Source organism: Mustela nigripes, chromosome 1 (genome assembly GCF_022355385.1).
Source record: "Mustela nigripes isolate SB6536 chromosome 1, MUSNIG.SB6536, whole genome shotgun sequence".
NCBI classification, from domain to species: domain Eukaryota; kingdom Metazoa; phylum Chordata; class Mammalia; order Carnivora; family Mustelidae; genus Mustela; species Mustela nigripes.
In genome coordinates this window covers 100,452,482-100,478,642 of record NC_081557.1, presented here as the reverse complement: position 1 = coordinate 100,478,642, position 26,161 = coordinate 100,452,482, and the positions used below count along the sequence as shown (strand labels likewise).

The window sequence follows — 26,161 nt, the reverse complement described above, 5'->3', positions numbered from 1 at the left end:
CTCCTTTGTTACAGCAAGTGTCCTCACCTGTTAACAGTACTGCTTCTGAGAGGTGTGGGAGTGAGGACAGTGTTCAAGAGGAACTTTAGCCTTAGCTACATGTATCCAGTTTTCACAAAAACTCACTATGAATGTAATGTAAATGTTTTAACTTTAATCAGCTATTTCAACAGTGTACCTAGAAATGGCAAACGAAACACACTATGACATACTTCCAGTACATTAAATCTTTCTTTCCTGAGCCAGCATTTGTGGTTTATTAGCAATTACTTACCCCCTGGTAATGGCTTGTCTTTATCTACGTTGTTGTTCTCATAGTGGAATTCATAACCAAAATGCTTTACCCTCCTGTGCTTCAAGGATTTTTGAACTAAATGAAGAAAAGAAAGGAAACTATTTGAGAGAAAAATATTTGCATTCCTTTGTCTATTTCAAAGTCAAAATTGTGAGTCAGGACTCCTTTAGGAATGGTAATTTTTGATAACTACTGGATTATCTTTAAAAAATTAACCACTCTGGGCACCTGGGTGGCTCAGTGGGTTAAGCCTCTGCTTCGGCTTAGGTCATGATCTCAGGGTCCTGGGATCCAGTCCCACATCGGGCTCTCTGCTCTGCTTCCTCCTCTCTCTCTCTCTCTGCCTGCCTCTCTGCCTACTTGTGATCTCTCTGTCAAATAAATAAATAAAATCTTTCAAAAAATAAAAATAAATAAATGAAAATTAAAAATTAACCATTAAAAAAAATTTAACCCTTCTACCTCATCTCTGCAGTTCTTTTCCATCTAAAATGATTACAAAGCCTTGGAGTTTCATCCCATCAACCCGGAAGAGTCAACTATGGACGCTGCCACTCACAAGACCGTTTATGATCTGGGAAGAGTCAGAGGAACTCTCATTTGCAAATAAATCCAGGAGGCTCTCACTGCATTGTGGCAGCAAGGTGCTGAGCTGCTGATCCCACACTGGAAATGTGCCTAGTGGGGGTGGAGGGGAGAGGATCAAAGAAGATAATGTATGTGAAAGGGCTTACCAATGTTGGCTCTACAAATGTTAGCTAATGAATATTAATTAGTTTGGAGGTTAAAATTGATAACTATATAAATGTCATTTATTATTAATGCCCTTAAGAAATGTTGGCATGACTTACCTAATATTAGATCTAGGCTACTTCAAGTAATTTTGAGGAAATATTAGAAATTTTAATAAAGCAAAGGAGGAGGAAAGGAGAAGCGCTGACATGGCATTTCGCAGACATTTAAATATTGTATTTTAGAAGTTTTACTTACCATTTTGATCGTCTATATCCTCTGCCCAGTTAACGCTTTCCAAAAGCATTTTCTCATCCTCAGAAGAAATAATTTCTTCTACTACCATGAGGCCAGGAGGTAAGGCCTGAAGCCCCAACTCTTTCCATTGTGCTTGGGAAACCAAAACAAAACAGTCACAGACAGATCTTAAAGTTCCTAAATACAAATAATTCTGTCCAGAGGCCATTTACCAGTTCATAAAGTTCCCAATCCTCATATTCAGAAATAAGAACTAAAAGCACATGACATAGGAAAATACAAAAATGAAAACCAAGATAAAAATTATGGTACAGTGCATTCACCACAGTTAGCCAACAGCAAATAAAAAACAGTGTTTACTTAATTATTATTGGAACACAACTGAGTTACTTTTTAAATCTTACTAAGAAATAAGGTTTGCCATAATATCTACAGTTTGCCACTCTATTAAAAAGCCAGACTGTCTCTAAATATCGAAAACAAAAATTTAAATGCTCATTTTTGCCCTTAGGGTGAAGCAGGCTTCTCGCAGACCAAGGATATAGATGAGGAACTTGATCTCAGGACCGTGGGATCATGACCTGAGCCGAAGGCAGACGCTTAACTACTGAGCCACCCAGGTGCCCTGCCCTTAAGTTCTTGATGCTAGCTATGGTCCAGTAACAGGAAAAGCTAAAACAACAAAAAACATATTCTAAAGAAATAAAAATATCATCCTATAAAGAGTTATTCAGTTTATATTAAAATAATTTGAATCCCTATGCCCTTCAAAGTTTAAGATAGTGTAGCAGTGAAAGAAAAAGAATAACAGATTTATAATTAAAGGGAATAATGCAATTCATTTACCATTAGAGATCTCATTGTTCATGCTACAGATGGGATCTCTACAATTTTTCTACTGAAGTTTTCGATCTTGAATTATTTAACCTAAAAATTCACAAAAATAATAATATAAATGTCTATTAGATTTTATTATTGTTTCAGAAACACAAATAGTGAATCACCTGATAAATATTTACTAAGTGTTTACTACATGTTAGGCATTACATTACTTATTCAAATTATGTAAGAAATGCTTTGGGGAAAATTACTTAAAGATAGGCAATTTACAGTACAAGTAATTCATACTTACTTTTCCTAAAAATAGTTTTAAAAAAAATAGAATGAGAAATACCCCCTTGTGTTTCCTAGTCAGTGGCTCTCTGGTAGTAATTATCAAAATCAGTATCAAAACATTTGTGACACAGTTCTGTTATCTGTTTGTTTCTACTAAGATTTATTTCCTAACAACAGCCTTGGAAATACATCTGGATCTAATGTGGGATTTCGAATAAGGTACAGTCCAGAAGTCTGTGCAATTTCTTATTGAGCCTTTAACATACTGACTGCGGGAAAACCGAAGGACAGTACTTTCTCATGATCCCAGGGTCCTGGGATACAGCCCTGCATGGGACTCCCTGCTCAGCAGGAAGCCTGCTTCTCCCTCTCCCACTCCCCCGCTTGTGTTCCCTCTCTCGCTGTGTCTATGTCAAATAAATAAATAAAATTAAAAAAAAAAATTACTCCCAAACCATTCAATTTTCAAAAGCTGGTCATAAACACATGCAATACAGAGATAATAGTTTTTTAAATCTAAAGCTTATGTCATATTTTAAATTAAATACATATAGATACTGAGAATTATAACTCTTAAAATATATCTTTATAAAGTCTTTAGTTCAAAAGTTTATAAGTTTCCTAAGTCTTATTTTACAAAAACATAAATTTGGTCAGATTATCACCTACCCATCCCTAGGGTACCTGAACAAAACGTTAAGTTGCCTAAATAGGTGACAAATAAATATAATGGGAGATCGGATATCTACATCAAAGTTCATCTCAGTACATCTTATTTCCATAATCTCTTTAGCAGTCCTGTATATCAGTCTACAAAGATTTTATTTATATTTCCTTAAATAAAAGTAAATTAAAAAACCAGTTCCGTAATCACACAATCACATTGGACAGTGCGCCTGTGAATGTACGAACATTGCCATCATCACAGAATGTTCTGCTGGACACGGCCACTCTAGAGCTTAGGGGACCGCTGCTGGCTGGAGGTGTTCCCCCATAAATAGCAAGTCTGGCACACAATTACTCGGATCACAAGTGATTTTTAAGCGATTAAAAGCTTCTGGGTAGACGCTATAAAACTGGCAATCTGAATCTCCAATGTTAAATTGTGACAAAAAACAATTCGGTAACAGGGTTCCAAAATAAGTCACATGGATAATGTGGGCAGTAGGGCCAGCCCCTTAAAGGCAGGCTATGCCTAACCCACGTCCCTTCCACGACTGGCCTGCACACACGAGGTGGGTCAGCAGCACCTGTGAGACAAAACGGGGCTGCTTAACTGAGTTCCTGTCTGGTTTCACAATCACTGAACCTCCTAATGTGGGTATGAATAGAAAACTCCTGAAAAACGAACGACTGCTTTTAAAAGACACCTGTAGGGGCACCTGGGTGGCTCAGTGGGTTAAAGCCTCTGCCTTCAGCTCAGGTCATGATCTCAGGGTCCTGGGATCAAGCCCCACATCAGGCTCTCTGCTCAGCAGGGAGCCTGCTTCCTTCTCTGTCTGCCTCTCTGCCTACTTGTGATCTCTCTGTCAAATAAATAAATAAAATCTTTAAATAGATAAATACATAAAAGACACCTGTATACTAATACCTTTTTCCACAAAGTTCAAGTACAGAATGATCTTTTGTCCTGAATCACCCACTATTTCTTTTCCATTGAGGGTGACGTAGGCTTTCCTGGCTTCTTCTGCAGTTTTGTATCTCACAAATGAGTAGGGCTTATTAGGGGGCATCAGGAGACTATCCACCAGGCCACACTTCTCTAACGCGGGGAGCAGCTGGCTCCTGCCCACACCATTCCCCAATCCACCATTGGCAACAACCAGACTCTTTAAAAAAACAAAAGAAGAAGAAAAAAGACATGAGCAATTAGCATCAACCCATTTGTTTTCAAATAAGATTTTAAAATGAAACAAAGTAAGTTTTTTTTTTAAATAAGATTTCCACAAAGGTGTAATGAAGACGGCAGGTGGGGGGGGTGGGGGGGGCGGTCTCCTGAGATGGGGAAAAAAGGTTTCCTTATGGGGGTTATTTGGTTTTCTAATTTCATCCATAGTATATAAACCAATTTATTAAATAGTACAGATTAAAAAGTATAGCTATGATATAAATAACACTGATTTTTAAATAGACTTTGCAGTAAAAAATATTCCTTTCTTAATGGCTATACATACAAATTAAAATCTCACATTTATTACTACTTACAAGTTTAACACAATGAAAGAGAAATAGATGGAAGACAAGGAATAGGAGTTACATATTAATTTCTGCCAGGCTATCCCTACCTTAATCTACTTACCCCTCACAACAAAGCCTACAAAGTACGTGATATTAGCCCCATTTCACAGAGTAGACACTGAATAGTAGAGAAATTAAGTTGTGGTAGCAAGGGAGGAGTTGGGTTTCAAACCTGTTTCTGTCGGTTTCCAGAAACCACATTGATATAACCATGATATGAAATTACTACAGTTTCTACTGAATATAAAACAGGAAAATTTTCTTCTGTGTCTCAGTAATTCAGTCATTTTGCAATTAAACTTTTTCCTTAGTTATATTTCACGCTTACTTCCTGTTATTTGCAGTCCTGTGCTAAATCTTATTGAAGGGATTTGTTGGGGGGGTAGAGGGGAGAGTTTCCTATTTTTATTCTGATGCTTATGGCCTAACACTTCGTATAAAACACTCTACACAGTGTTAAGGTTTTTAATTTATAATCTATGACTCCTAAAAACTTTGTAGACTAAGAGAAGTAAACCACTGATGGCTTACTCTTACCAGTTTTATTGCTTATATCAGGTATTGACAAACTTCTGAAAACAGCCAGACAGTAAATATTTTAGGCTTCTCAGGCAAGTCTCTGTCACATGCTCTTTTTCATTTTCAACAACGCTTTGAAAATGTAAAACTCGTTCTTAGCTTACAAGCCAGATCTGACCCGGGGACAGTACTCTGCCGAGCCCTGATTTATATACAAAACAGGAGATCAGAATGTAATGTATTAGTTTCATATACACCACCAAATGGTGATATCTAGAAACTTGACTTAAAAGAATGTAATAGATTATTATAAAACTGAACAACAAAAGTAAAGCTCTGTGCTATCACGGAAGACCCAATACTTCATATGTTTGCAAACACACAGATACACATGATGAACCAAAACACTAATACAATGATATAAAACATGATTAAAAATTTAGTCTAAGATGGCTTGCCTTGGACCTCATTCAACAGGGTTTATAAAGTACTAAAATAATTTGGTTACATGTAGCCATAGTTACAAAAATATTTCTGTATTCCCAAATCTTAGGAATTGCAAAGGTGTTATAAATGTCAAGGGTCCGTGACCTCTTCTAGAAACTGAGGAGCATGGTGAGGTGTGACTTGAGGAATACTAATGGTCCTCAAGGATGCTGTTTAAGTGATCTGTGGGCAATTCTAAAGGCAAACCACACAAAAACAAGTGCAGAGGGGAGGAAAGGGAGGAATTTATTTCCTACTGTATGTGAGTCACACAATATAATTAAAAGCAGAAAGTGTCTTATTTATAATTGTTCGAGCAAGCAAGTTTCCCAATAATGTGAAGTAAAGAATTCAGAATTTTTTTAAAGTTATCTTCAGTCCTGACAATTTGAGGACCACTGCTCTAAAAAAAACACTACGGCTACGAATGTGCATAAAGGCATGTATACTTAGCACGCATCATGAAAAGAACATTTGTTCTCTCCTGGATAGATAATATGCACTTAGAGGTTCTTCTAGAATTTTATTCCTTTCTTGTAAAAATATTGTGGAGAAAAAATAACCAAGACCAAATAAGAAGACAATTTGGAAGCCATGAAGGTGAGGTTTAAGCTTCTAGAAATCTAAAAAAACAGATCCACTAGCAACAGCCTCAGAGGCAGAAAAAAAAAAAAATTAACCATTTCTTTCCTTACACCTCTAGAAGGAAAAGAAAGCAAGTTACATTTGGGAAGAGAAGAACAGAGATGAAGTCAGTTTCATCTTCTGAAGGCCTCACAACCTCGATGGCTCTTGGCAGAAACAGCAGTGTGTGTGCTGTCCTATGACTTCTAATCTATGATGTAGGCTGTCCTCTTTATAGGAATTTGGCTTAATTCTCTGAAGTCATTAATACTGTGTCTAATCTATGTACAGGCCTATTACCTGCTAAATTTAAATCTCCCTCAACAGGGGCATCCGGGTAGCTCAGTTGACTGAGTGTCTGACTCTTTTGTTTTTTTTTTTTTAAGATTTTATTTATTTATCTGACAGAGAGAGACACAGCGAGAGAGGGAACACAACCAGCGGAGCAGCAGAGGAAGAAGGAGAAGCAGGCTTCCGGGGTGGCTCAGTCATTACCCGTCTGCCTTAGGCTCACATCATGATCCCAGGGTCCTGGGACCAAGCTCCCCATCGGGCTCCCTGCTCGGCGGGAAGCATCTGACTCTTGATTTCAGCTCAGGTCATGACCTCAGGGTCGTGAGATGAAGCCCCACACCGGGCTCTGTGCTGAACATGGAGTTTGCTTAAGATTTTCTCTCTCCCTCTCCATCTCCCTCCACCCTGCTCTCTTTCTCTCTAAAATAAACAAATCTTTAAATAAATAAGTGAATAAATAAATCTCCCTTAACCGATTAATTTCTAAAACTATCACACAGCACAGAAGACAGTGTAATGTGATACAAGGGAAGAGCACTGGTCTGAAACCCAAGTTTTAATCCCAGCTTCACCTTCTCAAGGGCATTGTGTTTGCCCTTGGTTAGATGATGGCTGATCTTCCTTCCTACCCCTAAGAACCAAAAAAAAAAAAAAAAAAAAAAACTGGATTCACGTGGAATTTTAACAATGAATAAATACTGTCACATACTTCTAGAATCTAATCCAATGGAATAAAAACACACGTGATACTGGGTCTTTACAAACAAAGAAAGCTGAGATCAAAGGGACTGCTCATGTACAAATAAGAGGAAAAGGTAAGAGTTAAACTGAGTTCTTCTTAACCCACAGTCCAAGAAGTCTCATAGTCCCTCATATGTATAATTGATACATATAATAGTATAATATATATAATTTAATTATTGCCATTAAAAAATGAAAAGTCTTTGTAAATAAGGTCTGATAAATTAAACCTGTTTTATAGAACATAATCAAAATACTTGTAACAAAAATGGGAGTTAGGAAGAGAGGGGAAAGAGAACATTAGGATACAAAAGACTGAGGTTTAGTTTTCTGTTCAGCCATTCTCTCAAAGGACACACCACCGGTCAGAGCCTTAGTTCTCTACTCCTCACATAAGAATTCCTAAGGGATTAAACACAATAATGAATAGAAGGATGCTTTGCAAATTCTATATACAGTGTTTCCCCAAAATAGAAAGTTAGTAGGTCCTGTCCTGTGTATACTGAACAGAGACATAACACAAGACTGAAGGGGAACAGCCTTCTTCTCTGAGCAATTAGTAACAAATGTGACTATGACACATTAACATGGCGAGACGACCACATTCAAACAGTAAGTTTTTGGTTACCTGAGTGGCATAGGACACTGTCTCAACGCCTTCGTGTCTCAGCAAAGTATGCCTGGCTTTAATCTGTTTCCTTAAGAATTTCTTCTCGGTTTTAGTGAGTTTGTAATTACTGTGATGGTTGCTGTCCATGACAGTACTGGGGAAAAAAGAAAAAGGTAGAAAATGACAACTTTAAGAATCCTAAAGGAAGTTATAACAATGCTATTCATATATTCTGTAGTTTATAAATATTTCTATGTGATCATTTTTTCAAAGGCTTATTTGACTTTTCACCAACCAAGAGAAGTGAAAACAAACTGACGCCTGGACAACAAAGGGATATTTAAGAAGGTAACAAAAAAGCAAGAACATCAAAGAAGCAAGAGCACCTCTGAGAGTTCTACAAAATGTTCCAATGCTTTAGCTCTATTAATGGCACCACATTACCCACAGGTGACATATCCCCTCACTTGTGAAGTCCTAGGTAAAAATGTGCCACAGACAAATTCTACAAACATAAGGTTAGGAAAGGAAGAAAGAGGAAGAAAAATGAAAACAAAATTTACAGAATATATGGTATGATTCTATTTATAAAAAGTTCAAAACCCAAAGTAAGCCATATATTGTTTAAAAATACACATATAGCAACATGCAAAGAAATAATAAACACAAAATTCAGGGCGGAAGTTGTTTCTGGCAGGAGGAGAGGAATGTGATACAAAAGGGACACACAAAAGCATCAAAGGTATTTCTTAAGCCATATGGTGATTTAGGTTTTTTAATATTTTTTAAGCTATACATATTATGTATATTTATATCCATAATTTTTAAATACAGATATAAGAACCCCAGAGGACTGTGCTTTCCTTCTACTAAAATATGTAAGTCAGCAAGTAGTTACGGAGCCCTTTCCCACAAAGGCCTTCACACTATCCAAATCAACACCCTACATCATGCCATTACCTACTTATTTCAGTCACAGAATTTAGCACAATTTGTGATGATTTGTTTCATAGCTTAATCTCCCCATCAGGATGTAAACTCCAAGACAGCAAGAAAGTCAGACATAGTAGGTGCTCAATAAAAATGTGCTGAAAAGATAAATGAGTGATAACGGGCAGATACACACATGCCTATTTAATGTCTCAGCACTCCGCAGCCTACAACTACAATACACAGGTCATCCTTTCGACAAGCTTAAAATTAGTTGAGGAAAACAGACAAACATGAAACAGTGAAAGAATAACGTATCTTGACACAGTTAAGTGTTAACTGCAGAGTCTTCTGATGTGACATGAATTCGAAAAAAAATAAGATCACCGTTAATGGGAAAAATCTGGGAGAACTTCAAAACAGAAGTCAACCTGAGCTGAGCACAGAAGGGCAAGAGGAAAATGGAGTCATCTGGAAGGGAGGTTTCCAGCGAGGCAATAAAGAACAGGAGCTAAAAACAGAAATGGCTGCATCTGACCAAGAGAGGGAGAGGGAGGCGTACATTATTTAGAGCAGAGACCTCTGGCTGATGCTCCAATCCCACTCTGCACCCACTTGAAAGTCTTCAGAGTTAGCAAACAAAATAAATTTAGGAAATTAAATAAAATGTATTCCAAAACAGTTCATAAACAGCGAAAACTCTCATTACGAATCTTTATGTCTAGAGAGAAAATGCTGAGTTGCCTGGAAGAACAGCCACGAGCTACCGGAACTAACCCACAGGGTCCGTGCAGGCGGAGCTGAGGCCGGCAGGGCAGGCCGCCCGGACGGCTTCGCAGGGAAGCGAGAGGCAGGAGGGCCTGCAGCAACCGAGCAAGAGAGACAGGAGCAGGACAAAAGAAAAGTTCTAGTACTTTCTGTAGGACTTGGTGACTACAGAGACGTGAGGGAAAGAGGAGACATAGATCATTTCTGAACAGGACAGGGCCCGAGTGACTGAGAGACCAGAAACATCATTCTGAAACTGGAGAGTCAGAAGAGCGTCAGGAGGAGAGACAGTGAGGAGGAAGGGGAGTCAGAATGAGTAGGACTGAGGATGGAACAGGGTTGAGGCCCTGGTGAGATACACAGCTGTGGTGTCTGGCGGGCTGGGGACAGCAAGAAGTGGCTAAAAGGAGAAATCAGGTTAGAAAGCTTAGACAGGAGGAAGATAGTTGAAGGGATTTTTTTTTTTTTAAAGATTCATTTATTTATTTGACAGACAGAGATCACAAGTAGGCAGAGAGGCAGGCAGAGAGAGGGGAGGAAGCAGGCTTCCCGCTGAGCAGAGAGCCCAATGCGGGACTCCATCCCAGGACCCTGAAGTCGTGACCTAAGCCAAAGGCAGAGGCCTTAACCCACTGAGCCACCCAGGCGCCTCGAAGGGATATTTTTGACACTGCACTGATTATAACTATAACTATTATAACTATAGTTATAATAACTATAACTATTCTAATGTTTGGCCCCTTCCATTGGACTATGAGCTCTTTGAGGACAAAGATCACGTCATAGCTGTCACCGTTTCCCCAGGGTCTCCGTGAGTGCTGTGAGACAGTATAATAACAGTGTTCTGCGTTCAAATCTCAGCTCTACCACTTACTAGCTGTACCACCCTGTGCGAGTTCTTTCTTTTTGTGCTTGGATTTCCTCACCTGTGAAACAATCCAGTGCCTGCTGTTGGCACATAACTCCTCCTAAACCCTGCACTAAAAAACTAGACCAAACTGGATCACGGCTTCTGGCTGCAAAAAGCCACATCCCCAGGAGGGCCCCAGCTTCCCCAACACAATGCCTGCCTGAGAAAACTACAAATGCTGCCAAGAAATTTTACTATTTGTTCTAGCAACACCTGCCAATAGGCCCCTGATCTCCCCTTCTTTAGACCATTTATTAAAAGGGGATTACAATTGTGAATATGTATCTTTTGCAACTCAAAAGTATCTCTCTCAGAGCACCTGGGTGGCCCAGTCAGTCCAGCAACCAACTCTCGATTTTAGCTCAGGTCATGATCTTGGGGTCACAGGATCCAGCCCTACACTGGGCTTCACGCTAAGCATGGAGTCTGCTTGAGATTTTTCCTCTTGCTCTGACATCCCCCCACCCCAAGTTAACGCACCTGCACTCTCTCTCACTCAAATGAATAAATAAATCTTAAAAAAGAAAAAGAAAAAAGAAGTATCTTTCTCAAGGACCTGAGAGCCATTCCTTTGAAATGTAATCATCAGGAAGGACAGGGCCTCTGTTTCCCAGTCTCTGTGGCAGGACAGAATCCTATTTTTAACTGCTAGCTAGCAAACACAGCTGGCCTAATTGCATTTGCAATGACCAACCCCTTGTGGTTTTTCACTTCTCTGACTCTGTGGAGCCCCTGCTCTACCTCACCCCATTCTACCTTTAAAACACCCAAATCATTTCTCACAAACTGGAAGGGAGCTCAGCTCTTTCCTCTACTGTCAGTAGTTCCTAAATAAAATCTGTTTTCACTACATTCATGTCTCGCTGTGTTAATTTCTGACACTAGCTCATAAATTTGTTAAAAGAATTAAATATGACTATTAATAAATTGTTGATAACTTCCAGAAGAGCAGGAGCAGAATGGTTTAAGAAGACAAAGAAAAGCTTAAAGCCCTCAAAGGAACTATCTTACTGCCATTCAAGATCATCTTCTTTGGAATGGCATCTTTGCAGTGTGAAATGGAAAACAAGGGATAAATACACTCAGAATTCTTCTTTTAATATGTCACATGAGCCAAGACTGCAATGTAGAAGAAATAAGAAAAAGATGCTGAACATCTTTTTAAAAAGTATGACAGTAAGAGCCTCGTACCAGCAGATGGAGCTGCGTGATCACATTCTGTCATCTCTTCTTCCTTTTCCTTTTTAATTTGAAAATGTTTTACTTGAGTTCGAACAATTAGCATTAGAAAATGCTTTAAAATTTTAAAAAAGTTGCAACTCGGAACTCAATCAGAAATACTGAGTGAAAAACAATCCTATTAATTCAAGTGATAGTGTGTTTTGTTTTTTTCCCTTCTTCCTTTTCGAAGACAAATCCAGATAGCCCCGAAGGCTCATTTGTTCCCCATGCCAGTGACTTAGCAATGTGCGGGCCCAGCAGGTCTGAGTCACCTCAACACAAGGAATAGGCTGATACCAGCTGCCGAGTTCTGGAGGTGCCCCCTTTCTAACAAGGTGACTTCCCTGGCCAATAAATCTCTACTACTGCACAAAGGTTTGGGTGTTCCTTGCCATGCTGTGGGAGTGTTATGGGATGCTACGGGAGTGAGGTCACTGTTCACTAGAGAGCATTCGCCATACAGAGTCCAGTCTAATCAAACACGATCTAAGCACACTCTCTGTGGGAGAACAAGATACTAGAGATTACACAGACTCTGCTAGTAAGTTTAACCCTAACATATCCTATTGGATATTGCCCCAAGGGCAAACTAGTGTGATCCTGCCCTCCTTGAGTGTCCATAATGAACCGATGCAGCATAGGAAAATGTTCCTGGCTTGTAGATAAATTTGAATTTAGTAGCTATTCAAACTGCATTGCCTACTAAAAAAGAAAATTAAAATTTTTAAATGGTTAAAAAAATTTGACCCCATCACCTGTCATATCAGCGTGTTTTAATTCTTTGAAGGATACCTACTCTATTTTCTTACGTCCTCATTAATTTGATTTCTCTCTTTCTTCTCTAACTTACCAAAAAATATACTAAGTGAAAGTAGAGATTTTTGTCTGTCTTATTCACCCTGGAGCACTCAGCACCTAGAACAGGATCTAGCAACAAAAAGTCACCCAATAAAGGTTTACTGAGTAAGCCTGTACTTACTAAACTTAAGCAACCTTGCCTTATTTCCTAAACCACTTCTTCAGAACTCTGAGCTTAGTGATGACCCACATCGATGTTTTCACTAATACTTGGTGTGTGCCTCTATCTCTGCTGTTTTCAGACTGTATTATAATTACCCATTTGTGTGTTGGGCTCGCTCAGAAAACTGTCGTCGACTTGAGGTCAGAGACTTGAGTGCCTGCCATACAGTAGTAGGTAGGTACTCAGTAAATATCTGTGAAATAAAAATCAACTGAAACCACAGCCTGACACTCCTAGGGGCCCAAGGGCCTTAGGGAGTACTCAAACGCTAGCACAGCAACATTCAGCCATGTGACCCCGCAGACCACCAGCACCGCCTTTTCCTCGCTGCATTGGCACAGGTCAGACAAGCCCCGGCAGCGCCAGACTAACCCTCGCCAAGCGGTTATCGCCCGTCCCCAACCCCAAAGGAAACAGAAGAGTGACACACACACATAAGCATCCGTACCGAACACACACAAGAGCACCCGGTAAACCGACAGGACCCGCCGTCCACGGACCAGCCCAGGTGCCCGCTCCAGCCATCCCTGCCCTCCCTCTGGCCTCAGGCCCATCCGGGAGAGGCCGACAGGAGAACGCGGGGTTGCAGCCATGCCGCCTGCCAGTGTGAACCGCCACAAATCGCCGCAGCGGCGCAGGCTGGACTCTCGCCAGGCCGACAACCCGCCTTCGCCAGCCTCACCACTTTGTCCCCAAAAGCAGCGGCGGATACCCGCACAGCCTCACCTGGGCGCAGCCATGTTGGAGGAAGCTGCACTACATTTCCCGTGAGCCTGCGGGGCGACGAGACGGCGCTCCCACAATCCCCTTCGCCGCCCTGGACTCTCGTCTTCTTGCGCAGCCTCACTTAGGCCTGTGAGCCACTCTGCGTTATCTTGAAGACTTGGTTATTTATTTGCGGGAATAGTAAGGGCTGGGAGTGCATCTGACTTCTGGTGCCTCCCCATATGGTCAATGTCAAGCCCGTTGTGTCCCTTGGTCGCACAGTGGTGCCTCCCCTCCTTGAGCTTGGTACATCTGTCCTCCTGAATCTTCTTAGAGGAACGGTCGAGGGCCTTGGGGGTCTGAAAGGTGACCTCGCGCCCGGGCGACAGAGAGGAGAGGAAAGGGAATATGAGTGTGCCTGGGAAGTTGGGGGCGGGGATCACACAGGGGCTGGATGATGTGTGCAAGGATGCGGGGGGGGGGGGGGGGGGGGGGAATGCAGGATGTAGGAAAGATGGGCTGCCCCAAGTCACAGAGAACTCTGTAATTATAGAAACCGTTCTCTTGTGTAGGTCTGAGAGGGCCCTGGAGGAAATGGTGCTATGTGACCGAGCTGCTGGTGGAAGGTGGGAGCAGAGAGTGAACGTAAGAAGACTAACAGGCTGGTGCGGTGCTTAAAATACAAGGTAACAAACTATTAAGTTGGACCCAGCAGTGGCAGAAGGAAAGGAAAAAGATTTGGTAACAGACCAGAAGACACGGGAGAGGATGATGATTAGCCATTGTTATCGCTCTAATGTCCCGTGTGGGACATGAATGTACTGTCACCATTCTGTCTGCATTGTTTTTTGTGAGCTGTGTGAGTGCGGGGGAGGAAACGGGGGAGGAGGACATCACTTCCTGGAGTGCCATCCATGCAGGGCCCCCATGGGTGTACCTGGTCACAGTGAACGGGCAGTAAAAGCTGGGGCTGGCTGGCCTAGGAAAATTGGCCCCTGAAGAACATGTTAGAAGGAGGCAAGTACAGAAGTTGGGGGCAGGTAGGCAGCCACTGCAGTAGTCCCAAGTACGAGAGGATGAGGCTGAGGCTGAACTGCAACAATGAAGAGCCAAGTGCTAGCGGGAGGTTAGACAAAACACACACCGCCAACGACTTGAGACAGTATAAAGGAAAACCTACTCAGTCTCGCCATTGTGTTCTTCTGCACAGCTAGATGCATTCAGAAACACACTTCACTGGAGCTTTCTACGATGATGGAAATGTGTTAGCTGTCCAATATAGTAGCCACCTGACCATATGTGGCTTTTGAGCATTTCAAGTGTGGCCAGTACAACGAAGGAACTGATTTTTGAATTTTTATTTTTATTTGGTTTTAATTAAATTTAGATAGCTGCATGTGGCTAATGGCTAGCAAACTGGACAACAATGTAAAGTATCTCCTCTTGGCCAAATTCAACTATTTCATCTTCTTATTCACCCTGCTTGAAGGTACCTAAAGCTTTTAAAACTTGAATTTCTTAGCCTCCATGAAGCCACCTTAGTTATCTTAATTCTCTTTATACATTCTGATCACTTGTTTTTAGAGTTTTTCACTAGCTTGCCTTCATCTTTCCACAGTTAAACAGAAGCAGTCCTTCTGGTTTTGTTTGACCCTCTTCTCTTATTCTATAGTTTTTCCCCATCTGCTGCCCCAGAGTTGGAGGGATTTGTGAATCATTCCCTAATCTTTTATCTTCAGCCGTGATTTCCCTTTGGGAGGCAGTTTGGTTTAGTGAAAATAATACAGGGACTGGGGTATGACCTGATGCAGAAACTACAGAACAGCACTTGCCTTTGGGGATTGATCTAATAATTACTTACTATAAAATATCTAATAAATGGTTCATTCCTTTTCTACCTTTCTCGTCTTGAGTTACAGGCAATAATTCCAACCACACACTGTCCATCCTTGCCTCCAAATACTTAGAAAAAGGTGGATACATAAAAATTTTGTATGAAATCCTTTTTATACAGGCCCTTCTCTTTTGCTTGGAATACTGCATGGATCATTTCTCCCAGAGAAGATGACTCCCTGAAGCAATTTTCAGCTACATTAAGGCCCTGTTTTATTCATTATGTAATTCCAGGGTCTTCTATAGTCTTGTAATAATAGAAATCTAATAAACGTTGAGCTGAAAAGAAACTTAATTTGAAGGTAGAATTCATCTTCACCTGTGCCAAAAGCTTTATGTGGTGATCTATAATAATTTCTCAAAGGTATTAAATACTGTCCGAATGACTTTTTCCTTAGTAAAATTCATCTCAGTTTCTTGGTAGGAGCAGTTCTCTGGATGACAGGTGCAGGGGTTGGAAAGATTTTTCTATAAAGGACCAGATAATATTTTCTACTTTGTAGTCACACATGGTCTCTGATCACACATTCTTTTTTTGTTCTGGTTTGTTTTTGTTTTGTTTTAAACAACACTTTGAGAATCTAAAAACCTTCCTTAGCTCCCCTTATGCCAGCAGGACTTGGCTCACGGTCTATAGTTTTCTAACCCCTGGACCCCCTTCCTGGACTCTGTAATCCTGAGCACAGTCTCAAGGTGAAGCTAAGATTGATGTGAAGATGCTTATTATGAATTACAGTATAAATGAATTTAATCAGATTAGTCAATACAACATTTTAAGCACAGAAAAGCAGAGGTCTATCCTACAGTAGAGCTCCAGAAATCAAGGCTAGGAGCAATCTATCATTCAGAATTGCTTTTAGTTGCCAATGACAGAAAACTAGACAGACTGCTCTAAAAAAAAGTGATTTTTTCCTCAACTGACAAGCCATCCAGACAAAAGCTATCATTGGCATTGGTTCTACTGTTCAAAAATATCATCAAGAACCCAGGTGCTTCCCACTCCTCCCACTCCACCAGCCTTTGTACGTTAACTTTTTGTCCTCATTCTTGACGTCTCCTCATTACAAGATGGCTGCTGCAGCTGCTCCAGATACCTTGTCCCCATACTAGTGTCTGTAGCTGGAAAAAAGGAGAAGAGTCTCTGCCTTCTCATCCAGGAAATGAAGTTCCCAATGGACTCCTTCTTGTTTCTTTGATCATACATGGACTGCATACTATAGGAGGCAGAATAATGGACCCCCAAAGATATCCACACTCTAACCTTTGGAAATTGTGAATATGCAGGAATAATGAAGTTTGCAGACCTCAAAATAAAATATCTAGGGGCCCCATATAACCATGCAATTCCTTAAGAATAAAATACCCAGCCCTCTAGTTCCCTTTCCCGTCAGATCTTAACACTGGTCTTGGTGGTTGTTAAAGGAGGAAAAGGAGGGGCGCCTGGGTGGCTCAGTGGGTTAAAGCCTCTGTCTTCGGCTCAGGTCATGATACCAGGGTCCTGGGATTGAGCCCCGCATTGGGCTCTCTGCTCAGCAGGGAGCCTGCTTCCTCGAGGCTCTTTCTCTGCCTGCCTCTCTGCCTACTTATGATCTCTGCCTGTCAAATAAATAAATAAAATCTTAAAAAAAAAAAAAAAGAGGAGGAAAGGGAACAATGAAGCTGGCCTCCCAGTATCTATAGTCTGCTATACAGCTTGTGGGCTGCTTCAAACAAGGTCTGAATACAAAACCAGCAAACAAAAAACCAGAACATTTACTCTGGCCAGAGCAAGAGAGGTTGAGCAGAAGAAATAAAAAAAACTGGAAGGATTCAACATACTGTTCAACATACTGTTGAAAGGATTCAACATACTGTTGCTGGCTCAGAGAGGTAAGAGACTGGGTGCAGGGTCTGGAGAGAGGCTTCTAGAAGCTAGCAGCATCCCCCAGCTGACAGCCAGGCCAGCAAGGAAGTGGGGACCTCAGTCCTACAACCACAAGGAACTGGATTCTGCCCACAATCTATATTATCTTCGAAGCAGATCCTTCCCACAGGGCCCAGCCAGCTGACAGCCGTTCTGTCCTTACAAAAGTCAGAGCAAAAAAACCAAGCACACCAACGGAAACTCAGCGCCGTGAAATAATAACTGCGCTAATTTGTTACATCAGCAATAGAAAACTACTACACATGCTTACCCCTGACCAATCACTAACTAAAGGGATTGGGATTGCCAAGGCTGCTTTCAGCTAGTCATGCTTAATTCCATGGGGCTGAGATGAGGCCCGTCCTCCCTGTGATCAAGAGACCTTGGAAGAGTACACTCTACCTGGAGGAAAGTAAAATGAGTGTTCTATCAGCAAGAAGAACACGAAAACATTTGTTGGGTAGACAAGTAACAGCATATTCCATAAGAGGCTTAAACACTTCATGCAGCTGGATTTATCCCAAAACCCAAGAGAAAGGGACACTGGAAGGACGGGCGCTGTCATAAACTAATAAAGCACTGAAAGTTAGAATTTCAATAGCATCACATTTCTACTTCAAGATTCCCAATCAGAGGGGACGCCTGGGTGGCTTAGTTGGTTGAGCAGCTGCCTTCGTTCGGCTCGGGTCATGATTCCGGGTCCCTGGGATGGAGTCCCGCATCGGGCTCCTTTCTCAGCGGGGAGCCTGCCTCTCTCTCTCTTCCTCTGCCTGCCTCTCTGCCTGCTTGTGATCTCTGCCTGTCAAATAAAAAATTAAAAAAAAATTTTAAAAAGCTAACCAGGGAATTTAAAGTTAAAAAAAAAAAAATCCCCAATCAGAAAATATCAAAGATGTTCCCAATAGTCCCTGAGACTTATTATATATTTACAATGGTTCCAAATTGTGAAATCATTTCACTGCAGTTTCAGACTTAATTCCTAATCTTAGAAGGTTTCTAATTTCCCTTCCTCCTGACCCAGATCATTTGTTTTTGGCTACCTTCTGGCTTTTTCCCCACTTGTCCTCAGTGGCAAGTGTACTACTTTTGCTTTTTTTTTTTTTCCTATTTATGGTTTAAAAGAAAAAAAAAACAACAACTTTCATTTCTCAGTCTTTCCCCTTATTCTTCTGCTACTTATTTTATCCCTCCTAGGTACATGACAAGTTTAAATCAGATGACAAGTTTCCTTTCCAAACTTTTGTCTCTGCTGCTTCCCGGATTGCTGTCTTCTTGAAACTCCAGCAAGAATGCATTATGTAAAACCATTTGATGTTCACAGTGACATTTCAGAACCGAATCCATTATTCATGCTTTGGTGATAAAAATTCAATGAAAAGTTTGCAGTTTTAAAGTCATATGGTGAAAGAATTCCCGTGCAGTAATTAGAGGCAAAAGAAAAAAAAAAAAAAAGAAAGAAAGAAAAAAGAAAAGGGGCCAGTCTTCAATGTGTTATATAAAACATAAAAACACTGCTTGGAGGATTGGTGGTTTTTTCGGTCAGGTGCAAAATGTAAGATTTTACCTGTAAAACATTAATGTTTGGGGGCGCCTGACTGGCTCAGTGAGTTAAAGCCTCTGCCTTCGGCTCAGGTCATGATCCCAGGGTCCTGGGATCGAGCCCCCCCCCCCCCCCCCCCCCCCCCACCCCACTCTCCCCACCCCCCCCACCCAACGGGGCTCTCTGCTCAGCAGGGAGCCTGCTTCCCCTCCCCCTCTTTCTCTGCCTGCCTCTCTGCCTACTTGTGATCTCTGTCAAATAAATAAATAAAATCTTTAAAAAAATTTAATGTTTTAATGCCCACACCCACCCTCCCCACACACAAAATGGTTTACTTATTCTTGAGGCTGAAGACCTGCTGCTTCACAGGATTCCTTACTTGCAGCGTACTTCTCAGACAGAAAAGAATAAAGTGCAGGTAAGTCAGGGTACAGAAAAATCTTTGCTATGGCCAGAGGACTGGGATTTGTGACTTATAAAGATGATGGTCAAATGAGGCAACTTTTAAAAAATATTTCCCTTTAAAAGAATTTAAAACAAATAACCTTAAAAATGTATAAACAATTCATTTAAAAATGTTAACTTTGATGGCTTTGTACCATCATTAATCTCTAAAAAAATGGACCAAACTAAAAAGATCCATGCTGAGAGATGAGGCTTACCAGCTGCATCATTAACTGCACTGCACGTAAATCCCTATTTCCTATCATCTTCATGATCATTTCTAATTTGGGGGGATTTCTTGTTAGAGCTGATTAGATGGACTTAGCTTTTTGTTTACAGCTAACAAAGACCTCCGTCGTGCCAGAAGCATCGGTTCTGCCATTTTCTGTTGCTCAGCTGGAATCACCCTTATTCACCTCCACTGTAGGGAATTTAGAATTTTCTAACCCCCTTGTCCATTTTGCAAAAATAGTTTTTGGATTATGTAAGCAACTTACCAGGCACCAAAAATCATGCCTTGCTTAAAGCAAAGGAGGGAAGGCACCAGAGGCAGATCCTCTGCCTGAGAACTCCCACTCCACTCTTCTTTTAGAGTAGCTCTCTAAGTCTGCGACGTGTGACAACCCGACACGCAGACCTGATGAAGCCTCCAGCACACCAACGGGGAGTGGAGTCGCATTTGCTCTCCATGAAACTGTAAATAGAATTTTCAATGTCTTCCAGCTACGCTCAGCTGTGCGCGCTGTACGGTAGAGGTCACGGACCTCTAGGAGGTAGGCCCGGGTCACGTTTCTCAAAGGGTGGGCCTTAGGCTGGCGCCATCAGCAGCACCTGGTGAAAACGGAATTCCAAGCCCCACTAGACAGCAGCCAGCTAAAGGCAAATATGAGTTTTCACAGCTTTTCTGAACCCCAGTAGATTACAGGGTATGTTTCAAAATCTCTGCAGCCAGGGCCTAGTGATTCTGCACGTTTAATAAGCCCTCCTGCTGCTTTTCAAATGTTCAACCATCGAAGAAAAATTTTGCATGTTATCTGTCAACACAGTACTCTTCAAAAACCTGCTCCAGAGTAACGAATTGCCAGGGTTCTAATATTTGGGGGTTTTATTTTAGGTGAAATGTTTTCATTTTATAAGGTACGAGGGACCAAGAAACCAAATGGTACAGCACTCAGAGTATCAAATTATTACAGAACCTGTAAAATGTATTTTCTCATAACAATCCCAATTACTGTCATCTCCATGTCCATTTTACAGATGTAGCAACTGAGACTTAAAGACGCAGTGCAAGCTGGTTAAATAGGAGACATTTTTAAGAGACTGACTCACATTCATGTCTGTGTCCTCACATGAATAAAAAAGCTCAGTTTTATATGTTAAAACGTATCTATCTACTTTTGTCAAGCACAACACTAAACGTACATTATTATTTAACCCAAACAACAAAAACAATCCCAGGAGTTAGTTTTATGCTCTCAGTTTGACAAATGTGGAAACAGAGGCTCCACCAGATGAAACGACTTTCCTAAGATCACACAGTGACAGAGACAGGAGTGCCTCCCAGGGTCTCTCCTTCTCCAAGCTTACACATAATGCTCAAGGACACCACTGCAGGAAGATGTCCATCGGTATTCTAAGTCTGTCCAAGCATTATGAGACAAATACAGACTTGACAAACATGAAAAATGTTTTGTTTAAATGGTTCCATCTTTTCAGCAAGCACACGCAGGAATAATTTATAACAGTATAACTTTTAACCGTCAATAAAGATAGTGTGTCCCGAATCCTAATTGCAAGTTTAGATGTTCTCTTGTCAACTTTTTAAAAAGACGAGCGGTATTAATTGTCTTGTTCTCTTTTGTCATTCCAGCTCTCATCATCAGAAATAAGATTGGTCCCCATAACTTTCTCCTCTATTTCTGATCATGGCTTTGGAGACCATGGTTAGGAGGAAGTCAACCAGGCCTAGAATTGACTTTTCAACATCCCTAGGAAGGCTGTTGACATTCTCAGGATGAGGAATTAATAATTAATTAGCACTGATTATGGAGCTCTTCATGAAATTTAACACACCATAATGGAAACAGATAGCTTTGAAATATCATTTGAAACAAGAAACTTGGTGAACCTGAATTATTGAGGTGGTGATACAGGTAGACCATGATCTCAAGTTTAAAAATGTTTTCTGTGCCTGCCTGAATAAGTGTTTGGGGTTTAAGGACTCTGACAGATTTCTTAGGTCATCCCTTCTATTACAAATTCCTCCATAGTTTTAAATGCTCTTTCAGTGCTGTGACTGTATGTTATTGTGACAGTGGCCTCGTGTTAACTAGTTCTGATCTAATCCAAGGAGACTGGGGTGGGGTGAGGTGGGTAGGCAGACAAGCATTGACTGGGAATTCAGGAAACAAAAGGAGTTGAGGATAAACTGTTAAACAAATGAGCCTCTAGGACCTCAAGAAATGCAGGAAGCACAAAGCCGGATCCCGGTCTATGTAGCACACACCTCCAACCAGGAGATGGCAGCAGTGGAAGCAGGAACTTAGAGGAAAAAATAACAATGAATAACAATCCCGGGCAAATATCCTTACTTGGAAATCAGGACCCTGCTCCCTAGTGCTCTGGCATCACTAAAGGCTCCTGGCTGGTGTGGAAGCCTCCAGGAGGTGCCATGTCACTGAAGTGATCCCAGGCTTCTCCCATTCAGCGTCCCAACAGGAAGGGTTAGGCATACAGAGCAGACATCAACCAAGCCAGGGTTGCAAAGGGTCTCTCAGAAGTTAGCCCAGTTTCTACAAAGAAAAGTCAACTAGACGTCACAGAGACACCACAGTATTTCAGTAAGAAGCAGAATGATGACTAGGGATTCGGGCCATAAGTTATGGAATGAAGCAGAAAAGCAAATCTGACTGGGAACTAAAAATGTTGACAATGGCGGCCAGTGCCAACAATGTAGGCTGGGCCTCCGGTTCTGCCAGTTCTTGGAAGGGTGGTGAGGTGCACCCCTGGGAGGACTCAGGTCTGAGGTAGGAGGTATCTCGGCAATGCACAAGCAATCGTGTGTTTGGGGGTAGTTCAGGTTCTTGAGCCACGATGAAGTGATGCATGAGCACAGCTACAGTCCAATGGTGCAGGTCACAAATGCCCCTTTCCATTAGCTGCTAAATGAGGTAAAGGAATGAAACCAAGGGGTCAATTAATTGCATAAAAGAAGGCCAGTGACTGTTTCTTCCCAGGAGCTTGAAGAGACTGTTGTTGGGACTGGGGTCACACCTAATCATCACAAGGAAAGATTATTACAGTAAGGAATTCACTTCTAGTACAACGCCTTGCATTCTTGGTTGTGCCATTTTATAAAGCATGGCTTAGCCTCAAGATGATCTAGAATGGTTGTCAGTTCTCCTAGCCAAGTCTATGACAGGTGATGGCTGGAGTTTTACGTCCCTAGAAACACTGACATTAAAGAAAGGGGGTCAAACCACGAATTAAAGAAGAGCTGATTAATTAAAAAAAAAACCTCTGTTTGGTGTTCTAAACCAAAACACTTAGATTTCTGTAATCATCTCTATTTCCTGAGGGAAGATGTGCGTCAGGAACACTCCTTCCCTTTGTCATACTTTTTGGTTAAAGTAGCATCTTATCAGGTTGTCTGTCTGGCCTAGAGCCCAGGATGAAGCAAGACATCAGTCACCCATCCTTCTTTTAAGGAAGAGGATCTGGTGCTCAGCCTCAGATACATAGCACAGCTCCTGCACGATCCAAAACACTCTTCTCAACCATTTCCCCTTTCACTTCAAGATCCAAGGTTGTACTCTCCTGGTGAGTCAGGTTCGGAACAGGTGCTTGGCAGAGATGGTCCCCAGGTAAAGATGGTAAGCGAGCAAAATCAGAATGCTCCAGAGCCAGAGCACCCTTGCTTTGTTTCTTACACAAACAGGACAGGGGATCCTCCAGGGAAATCTGATATGTAGACATTCCTAAGGAATTTGAGGTTCAGACTTTGATCACCATGATCCAGGCCCTTGAACCACAAAACACAGTGAGAACCCCACCTTCCTCCCAAAAATACTATTGGGGAGACTAAGGATGTCATCCATTAGGTGAGGTCCTATACGGACCTGGAGACTGAGGCTAAAGCCACTAGTCTACCACTATAGATGTAGCCAAGGTCAACAAAGGGACAACCCTATTAGAAGGGGGTAAATGTAATCCCAGCCACCCAAACAAGGCAATTTCCATACCAACCTTTGGCCAGGAAGCCAGAGTCCCAAGTCATACACAAATGCCTGAAGAGGACGACATAAAGCAGCCCACAGGGAAGAGCGTTGTCAGGCCTTGAATATGGAGCTGAGCCATTTCCACCCCCGCTGGACACAGGACATACAGCTAGAAGATTCTCAGACTCCCACAGCTGACACAGGTCTCCTATCAATAGTTGAGGCTCGGCCTCCTCCCTGCTGTAATGCATTCCAATTTCAACTGGTGAAAGACTTCAAAGATTTGAATTTAAAAGCTGGGTTACTGCTTCCCTCTCACCAGCACTGTTTTTCTCCCCCAAGATTTGTCAGAGCTTTTCCATAAATGCCGTCCTGGGGGCTGTTACTCACAAAGCAGGTTGCTTACCTCTTGAAATGAAAGACCTTCAGCCTGATTTTCATGTGGTCAGTAGAAGAGTCCAGGTCTAGATTCTAGGGCCTAGAAAAATAGAAAAAGGTAGGTCAACACCAATAGCTAGCCAGGACCTCTGAAGTCCCACTGGGTCGAAATGTCAGTGAGGCGGGCCATGCTGTGATGAGACGTCCCATGGGCTGCGTCTTTTAAGAGGTGGTCTTCCTCGGTGAAAAAGGAGATGTAAGGCCTCAGAGCAGCATTCTCCCATAGTGATGCTGGTCTAGATGCCACAGAACCACAGTGTTTTATGGGGGGGGGGGGGTAGTCAGGGCCTGAAAGGGACAGATAAGGCTGCTAGTCACTCATGCTCTTATTTGAAAATTAGGTTGTAAAAAAACAACACTCCACCCCTTAAGGGCATAAGGGCCTGAAAGATACATATGCACTCAGGTGCATATTCAGTTAGACTGACTGCAGCTAAGACCAGGAGAAGCCACCAGCAAGAAGAGACAGGACCTCTTTGGGTACCATTGGCAAGGTCTGTTTCCCCAAAGGGAAGATGCGGAACTAGCCATCCATCCTCCAGTGTGGCCAAGCTCCGGCCAACCAGAAAGCAGGGCAGACTTATCAGTGACCTGCAAGCAACCCAAGGTCATCCCAAAACAATGACAAAGAAGGGATCCAACAGCAGACAATTATTGAAACTCCTAGCAAACCATCTTCAGGGAAACCTACCAGTAGGGAAAAGCCCTCTATCACCAGAATTTAAAGACAAAGTCAGCTCAGATGAGCTGGAGGTTTAAGGGAAAGCAAGTGCCCATAACTTGGGCTCAAAAGCGCCAAGCAGTAGGGATGCCTGGTGAGCTCAGTCCGTAAAGCATGTGACTCTCAGTGTCAGGGCTGTAGGTCTGTGCCCCATGTTGGGTCTAGAGATTACTTTAAAAATTAAAGAAAAAGAAGTTGTTGTTTTTTTTTAAATTTAAAAAGAAGCAATGGGCAGGAAATACTTCTTAAGAGCTCATAGGCCAAACCAGACACTGAGCAGTAGGGAGGAACCCCGTGGGGTCTTCAAATCCCTTCTGAGGGAAGCAGCTGGGGCAAGCTGGAACAGACATGTGAGAGCTCCAGGACTCCAGGTGTGTTCAGAAGGCTCCCACTGTGGGGACAGTCCAAGACCTCAGGGAGCAGAGATGAATAGTGTCTGATTTATATCACTCCTGGTAGGTCCTGTCCCCTGGTCTCTTTCACTATTCAACTTCTAGGTTATTAATTCAGTTCTCCCCAATTAGGCTATAAATTCTTTGAAGGCCATAGCGTATACTTTTATATCTTACATTATTGCCTCCAGGATCAAGTACTGCACGTAAATAGTGCTAATACATGTTTGTGGCTCCATTCTGTATATAAGTGGAAAGGCTCTGAGGTAAGTTCGAGAACATACTGCCGGGGGCACAAGTGAGGAGTATCGCATTCCCTCAAGTCTCATCACCTTTCTGCTCCTCAACTGCTTTCCTGTGAAATATGGCCTTTAGACCAAACTCCTGATTTTCCAGTTGCGTTTCTCTCAGCCTTGGGGTTTCTCAGAGATGTGTCAGGTTGCCACCAAGCACACTGGGAAGGGAGAGAGGGGACGGACACCTGACTCAAGCCCACTATACAGACAGCACATCTGCTTCTACTGGTCTTACATCGTGGGGTTCATGTAGAGGCCATCTAGCCAGGTTCCGTGGCTAAAATTTTTTAGAATTGTTCAAATATTTCAAAGGTCCCTTTCACTCTAACATAATAGGGTCTTGTAATTTCCCTGATGTTTACATGGGACACGAGTCTTACTAGGTAACAGTCCATCTCTGTCCAAGGACCGTGCTTCCCCTCCCAGCCCTGGCCTCTGCTGCCACCCTCCACGTCTGCAGAGATGAAACAGCCCGGCTGTGTTTGCACTGAACTGCATCCCTGGTTTGCGCTCCCCAGCTCTCTCATTTCACACACGAAACCACCTCCCTTTCCTCCAGCTTTTCAGGACCCCAATTGGTGTCCTGACAGGTGGAAAAGGCCCCCGGGACACGCCTCCCTTCACTCCGCGTGGATACATCCCTGCTTCTTTCAGCTTTTCCCTTCCATATAGGGTTCTCCCTTGTGTCTCCTCTGGCTGGCATTAACGCTTAGCTTTCTTCTCCCACTCTGTCTATTTATACCTGAGGGTTCCCAAGAACACTAAGAATTTCTGCAGGTAATGTCAAAAGACAGCCAGCCAAGTGATGGAAAAGGGAAAGGACAAAGGGGAGGCGGAGAGTGAGAGCAG

At 42.1% G+C, this 26,161-nt stretch overlaps 1 protein-coding gene, 1 long non-coding RNA gene and 1 other non-coding gene across 4 annotated transcripts in view; 2 read left to right on the top strand and 1 right to left on the bottom strand.

The window, feature by feature from the left end:
- ALKBH8 (alkB homolog 8, tRNA methyltransferase) overlaps nt 1-13,536 on the bottom strand; it is a 49,644-nt gene extending 36,108 nt beyond the window's left edge. Inside the window, exons 1-5 of one of the 2 annotated variants that reach the window (XM_059418254.1) lie at nt 13,490-13,536; nt 7,932-8,067; nt 3,993-4,230; nt 1,286-1,417; nt 275-370 (exon numbers count right to left, since the gene is read on the bottom strand). In XM_059418254.1, coding sequence (XP_059274237.1) covers nt 275-370; nt 1,286-1,417; nt 3,993-4,230; nt 7,932-8,067; nt 13,490-13,503 — 616 coding nt within the window. In that variant the 5' untranslated portion in view covers nt 13,504-13,536. Of the gene's footprint in view, nt 1-274; nt 371-1,285; nt 1,418-3,992; nt 4,231-7,931; nt 8,068-13,211; nt 13,364-13,489 lie in introns of those variants that run through there. The other variant, XM_059418243.1, reaches the window with a different exon arrangement.
- A 44-nt stretch (nt 13,537-13,580) lies between these two features.
- On the top strand, nt 13,581-15,650 carry LOC132013171 (uncharacterized). Its single transcript, XR_009402901.1, has 3 exons — nt 13,581-13,834; nt 14,041-14,154; nt 15,483-15,650. It is a non-coding gene; the product is annotated as an uncharacterized LOC132013171 (long non-coding RNA).
- A 1,077-nt stretch (nt 15,651-16,727) lies between these two features.
- On the top strand, nt 16,728-16,844 carry LOC132009536 (small nucleolar RNA SNORA61). Its single transcript, XR_009402001.1, has one exon. It is a non-coding gene; the product is annotated as a small nucleolar RNA SNORA61 (small nucleolar RNA).
- Nucleotides 16,845-26,161: the final 9,317 nt, after the last annotated feature.